Here is a 6,353-nt window from a genome sequence, read left to right as displayed (position 1 = left end):
TCTAGGACCAGGTTAGGGAAAGGAAGGGGATGTAAAGGAGATGCCCCAGAAAAGGTGCAGCTTCAAAACTCCCACAACCCAGAGAAATTAAATCATATCAGCCTGAAGGATCTGCTTCTGCTTGTGTGGGGATTCACAGTACGGCTTGTAATAGGATAGTTTAGCTGGGGCTGTTCAGCCTAGAGAAGAGAAGCTGCATGAAGACCTCATAGCAGCCTTCCAGTGTCTGAAGAGGGCCTACAAGGATGCTGGAGAGGGACTCCTCATTAGGGACTGTAATGATAGGACAAGGGGTAATGGGTTTAAACTTAAACAGGGGAAGTTTAGGTTAGATATAAGGAAGAAGTTCTTTAGTGTGAGAGCGGTGAGGCACTGGAATAGGTTGCCCAAAGAAGTTGTGAATGCACTATTCCTGGCAGCATTCAAGGCCAGGTTGGATGGAGTCTTGGGTTATGTGGTTTAGTGTGAGGTGTCCCTGCCCATGGCAGGGTGGTTGGAATTAGATGATCTTAAGGTCCTTTCCAACCCCAACTATTCTATGATTCTATATTGTGTTTGTATTTGTGTCTACACAGAACTATGTCAACCTGCTCTTCTGGTACCAGTTCTTCTGCGGGTTCTCAGGCAGCGCAATGATAGATTACTGGCAGATGATTTTTTTCAATCTCTTCTTCACCTCAATGCCCCCGCTTCTCTTTGGAGTTCTGGATAGAGATGTTTCTGCAGAAACACTTCTAGGTTTGCCTGAGTTGTATAAGAATGGACAAAATTCAGAGGTATGTCTTGGTTGCTAAAATAACTGCTTGATAAGCCAAAGGACTGCAGGTGTCTTGGTTTTGTGAGGAGGGAATTAGAGATTTATTTGGAACCAAATGATCTATTTATGGTTTCTAGTTTACTAATGTCCATTAAAAGAAGGTATAATTGTAGTGGAAGAGCTGGTAAGGAACATATGATTGAAGTTACTTCATGGAGGTGAGGCTGGGTGCTTGTTCCATAGTTGGAAGATATAAAAGGGAAGGTTTATTCTGCCATTAAATATATGGAGCAATCCAGTTTGGTACCAGCGAGCTGCATTATAGTAAGTGATGTGCTAGTGAATCAGCCCTGTGTTTGGTGTTTCTGATCTGAAGAAGAGATGATGGAGCAAATGTGTGTGTGTGTGTATGTACATTTCATATTGATAGAAAATTTCTCAGTGAAGGCATAGGGAGAAATAATAAAATAGGATTAAAAATGTAACAAATTAGGCTAAAATAGTTTAGCTGGTCCGTGATTAAACTCTGCTCAGATTTGGTGCTTTGAACAGTCTCAACCTACTGAAGAAGAAAATCTTGTTAACTTTGTGACTTGAAACACAAACCCTTAAATCAATAAACAACACGACAGTTCTTCTCTGCTCTTGTGTTCAGCAATACACCCGTTGATACATAAAGGATTTTGTCACAGTTTGGTATCTAGGATATTACAGGCATGAACTGTTTCAATTATTTACTTCTTTTACTTTGACTACTCAGTGTTGATAACCCTTAGAAAATATGCATGAAATAGGATATGTTTTTTCCTCAGTTTGCCTATCAGGTTTCAAGATCCAGTCTGATATCTGTATGTTTACGAGGAGGACACATGTACAGACAGACATACCTGGTTTTGCAGATACATACAGTACAGTAGCACTTATTCCCAATTGTCTTAACTTTGTAGTATGAAATTATGAGAAAGTAATGAGCAAAATTTGGAGTTATCTTACTTTAAAATTGCAAAACTGCAGGGTAATTAGGAAATGGCTCTTTTTTCTCCTGGACTGATTTTTGGCACTGATGAACACTGGTGGTTCACACCGTGCTTAATGATGATTTAAAAAACAAAGGCAAAGGAGTGCAGAATTTGAGGCTTTTAAGACTTTTCATTACTTTTCTTAGGAACTCTTGGATTTCACATATGTGCAAAATATGTTCTTTACCATTTTGAAGAGGTTATTGTTGTTATTTTGGCATTTTGTCTGCATTAAAACTACATGAGTCCAGCCTTCTGTCACTCCAATAATGCACCTCACTCCACAGGAGCTGTGGCCCCACAGGTCACTGGATAAGTTTGAATGTGGCAAGCAATCAAGTTAAAATGGCACAAAATTGATGTTTCAGTAGAAGGAACCTTAACAGAAAGGGTATCTGACCAATTCTATAGGTCTAGTAAGATCTTTGTTTGAAAAAATATTTGAGGAATGGAGTCCTTTGGGGAGGCGGGAGACATTCATGACATTCAGCTTATAAGACTCTTAGCTGACTCGCTAATCTTCCTAAGGTCCGTCTTTAGTAAAGGTCTGTCTTCAGTTAACACAGCAAAAATGAATTTTCAAAGTTAAGTGTTTGGTCTAAATCAGCTGCTCATGAGGCATTTACTCATGAAGGGAGACCAGTTAGCTAGAATCAGTAGTATGAATAGAAGAAAAACCGACAGCAATTATGTCTTCAGGTCAGCCTAGAGATGTGTTTCCCATCATAATGACTCTTGTCTATAAACTCCTACAGATATACAACCTATCAACTTTTATTATTACAATGTTGGATGCCTTCTATCAGAGCCTTGTTTGCTTCTTTGTCCCCTACTTGGTAAGTACCAGGCTCATTAATATTCTCATTTTCCTATAGTCCTTAAAAAAAACCAGATAAATTCATTTCTGAATTGTCAGGGTTCATCACAGTCTATCTGCCTTTTTTCTAGACCTATGAGGACTCTGATATAGATGTGTTTTCCCTTGGAAACCCCATGAATACCATCTCCCTCCTGACCGTTCTCTTGCACCAGGCTCTAGAAATGAAAACATGGGTACGTGTTTGACCTGTCCTGTTCATGCTGACTATTTTTCTATTGTGAACACAGCATACTGTGTAGACATTGTTTATCAGAGTCATCTACCTGAATTCTGTGTCAAAAAAAGCAGGTAGCACATGTGCTATTGGATATGTTTTTTCTAATCTGACTTTATATTCATCTGTCCTTATACCCACAGTCACAAACATCACTGCCATTTGTGCATTCTGCTTACAGACCCTGTTCCACTTGATAACGATGATCGGCAGTGTAGTGTTTTACCTCGTCTTCTCTCTGATCTACAATGCCTCCTGCGTAATCTGCAACCCTCCCACCAATCCCTACTGGATTATGGAGAAACAGCTTTCAGAGCCCACCTTCTATTTACTGTGTCTTATTACTCCCATCATCGCACTCTTGCCAAGGTTTGAATGATGCACTGTTTTCCTCTCACTTTTCATTTTGTGGACTTGGAGGCATTTGAGTGAAATAACAGTAACGCTGTGTTATAGATATATGATATGTTGGGCACATGAGTTGCACAGGGATAAGTGATCAGTGTGGAAGTCAGATGCCTGGGTTCAACTTTCCAGTTCAAGAACCATCAATTTATTCAGTTATATGACCCTAGAGAAGTCACTTTATATCTACTGCTTTTGTTTTCTCACCAGGAAAACCTTTCTTTTTGGGGTGCTTAACAAAGTCTACCAGTACAAATCTGTTACATAATTGTTCCCTATCATAAACACAATGTTGTTGAGCTGATCAAGATGAGAAAGCGAGTCTTTGAAATAGTCCTATAAGCTTTGAAAGTTACAGAATGCATTCTGTTTAAGTACATTACAGTGCATTACTAAGCCAAATTAAAAAATATGTTTCTATACTAAATAATTTTCTGCATCCAGAATTTTGTTTTACTCTGTGTGACAAATCAGGTAGATTAAAGATAGCTTTAACTGAGGCTGAATAATATTTGGAGAGAGATAGTTATTTTGACAGGTTACTGAAAAAAATTGTTTGAAAAACAGCAATTCTGTTCCTATACACGTATATGGTAACCATACTACTTTTGATACTTTCAAGACCAGACAATATTTTTTCTTCAAATTATTATCATTATTTCCCCATTTGAGTTGAGATGCTCTTATGGTTTCACGTTACGTTGTATAACTTCAGGTCAGGATAAACAACACATAGTTCAGTAAGGCCTCGTGTTTTCTAGGCAGGGCATCCTTTCCCAGTCTGTTCTGACCCTGTGTGATTTTTGTTTTCCTATCAGGCCTCATTCACAGTGTTATTTTTGATCCTGAGCTTTCTACTGAAAGCTACGTTAAACACGTGGATGGAGAACTTGTATCTCCACCTTGGGAATTCAGCAAGGTTAAGATTGTTGCTGCCTTAGCAGGGTACTGAGCTTAAAGATTTGTATCTTCCTATCTTCAAAGTAGGAAAACTACAGTTCCTTCATGTAGGTACCCCAGATTGTTTTCTGCAGACTCCTTCAGTTCACAGAATATCTACCCCCCAGTTTCTGCTATAATTTGCCTGTGTCAGTGTATCACAGCAGTGGTGAAACCATCCTTTGTTAAAGTGCACTTAATTTCAGTTTGTTCATCTTGCCACACTGCCAGCTCCCTGTCTCCTTCAGAAACCTTGGAGCCTTAGATTCTGGTTTCTTTTTAAGAAGTTTCTATAAGAGGTTTTCTTAAAATCCTTGCTCTCCTTGGTTCTCCCTTTTGCTGCTGCCTTCTGTGCTAGCTGACATTTCTGAGACAGTGCAGGCGCTTTATGGGAGCTTGCTTGTGCCCTCCCTACACACAGGCTTTTCCTGGAGCACTTTGCAGTGCATCCTCTGTGGATTTGCATCTCAAAACTGTCTCTGAACTTTGTTTTGGGACACAGACTGCACTGTGATAGGTACTAAAGCCCTCAAGTCTGAGAAGAAAGGGATCTGAATATCATGTTCATTCATTGGCGAGTGAAGGTACTGTGTCTTTTGGAGGATTTCAGTGTATGATGCAGATCTATTTCTCCAGCTATGGAAGGCAGGCTCTGGTCTGCCAGGAAGCCCTGCAAAGGCCCAACAGGTAACTGAGTCTTACTCTCTGCAGAGCTGTGGGAAGGGCAGAAGCAAATGAAAGCAGTTTATGGGATGAAATACACAGTTCTCCTTCCCTTCTCTGTCTTCCTGTCTGGTCCACCTGCAGCTTGCACAGAAGATACAGAGGGAAGCTTGAGGGGAGCTTGAGGGGATAGAGGACAATATGCTTCACACCAGGTCTGCAGAGCCAGACCTGGGCTCTCTGTGGTTGTGCTCTCAGCTGCCCAACTCTAACTAGCAAATGAACAGTTCACAGTCCTGAGATGCTTTGGGATTAACCAGCCTGAGCCCAGGCATAGCAATATGTGTTTATCCACTCCTACTTGTGCAGATAGGCCTGAGAAATCCATTGCCTTAGAAGACCTTTCTGTACTTTGTCTAGCTTGTTAGGTTTTTTAATCTTGTTGTATTTATTTATGCATACATTTAGCAGCAGGATGTGAAGACAGCAGCTTTCTTAATGCAATTTCAAAGAGTCCCCATGTTTGTTTTAAAATGCATATTGAGGCCATCTATGTAAAGGTCAAATCCTATTAAAAAGATGTTTTGAAAGAGACTTTGGTTTTCAGACAAAACTGACATGAAATGGAGAGAGGCTGTGTGCTTTCTCACTGCACACAATATATGCTTATATAGGTTCTCTGTTCTGCAAAGGGCAGGTAGGACACTTTCTTTTTCTTACTGCCTCCTGAGCAAATGCACAAGCTGAGGTTTTTAAAGTTCTGCGTTCATGATATCTATCAAATCATGATCCCTTCTTTAACTTTTTTTAGTCATATAAATTTAACTCAACGTACTCAAATACTGCATTTCTTGGTAAGTTTCTGTACATCTTTCTTATAGTGTTCAGCAATCAAGTGGTTCTATTATAATTTATTAATTATTTATATATATGTAGTTGACTTGACAGGTCAAGATAAGTGTACAGTTACATGTTGCATTAAGATCCAGGAGTTAACTTTCATCTACCCAGTTATAAGGTGTTTACTAGATGCCTGTAGAGCAACGAAAAATTAGCAACTGGATTTGTGTTCTGTGACGCAAATTATGGAAAGAACCCTCTAGTAAAATAATCCATTCTTTTCCTGTTTCATCAGGTTCTTTATTTTTGCTCTACGAGGAACCATTGGAACACCTCTGATTCGGAAAGCACAGCAACTAGATAAACTTCCTAAAGGGCAACAGGATCTTGAAATCCAGAAATTGAGATCAAGAAAACAACCTACTTCTGGTGCACCTGTAGCATCACCTACATCTAATGATGATCTTGACCAAAACATCAGCCACTTGTGTCTGTCACCATTTTTACATCCAGCAACAGCAGTGTCTCACAGGGACACAGAAAGTCAGAGACTTTCAACCTCCAAAGTGAATCCTCTCAGGAAACAAACTCCTGAAGAAGGCTACTATTTCTTTAATAGGTGGGCAGAGGAAGAAC

At 39.7% G+C, this 6,353-nt stretch overlaps 1 protein-coding gene across 1 annotated transcript in view; it reads left to right on the top strand.

Annotated features, from left to right (window-relative positions):
• The window catches only part of ATP10B (ATPase, class V, type 10B), a 51,366-nt gene that overhangs the window by 44,841 nt on the left and 172 nt on the right, over positions 1 to 6,353 (top strand). The window contains 5 exon segments of the mRNA XM_010019088.1: positions 576 to 776; positions 2,532 to 2,612; positions 2,725 to 2,829; positions 3,052 to 3,239; positions 6,013 to 6,353. The exon segment at positions 6,013 to 6,353 is cut by the window's right edge and continues 5 nt beyond it. Coding sequence (XP_010017390.1) covers positions 576 to 776; positions 2,532 to 2,612; positions 2,725 to 2,829; positions 3,052 to 3,239; positions 6,013 to 6,353 — 916 coding nt within the window.

The sequence above is a fragment of the Nestor notabilis genome, unplaced genomic scaffold (genome assembly GCF_000696875.1).
Source record: "Nestor notabilis isolate BGI_N333 unplaced genomic scaffold, ASM69687v1 scaffold16077, whole genome shotgun sequence".
In the NCBI taxonomy this organism is placed as follows: domain Eukaryota; kingdom Metazoa; phylum Chordata; class Aves; order Psittaciformes; family Psittacidae; genus Nestor; species Nestor notabilis.
Note: the sequence above shows the minus strand (reverse complement) of the source record. Positions and strands in the feature narration are given on the sequence as shown.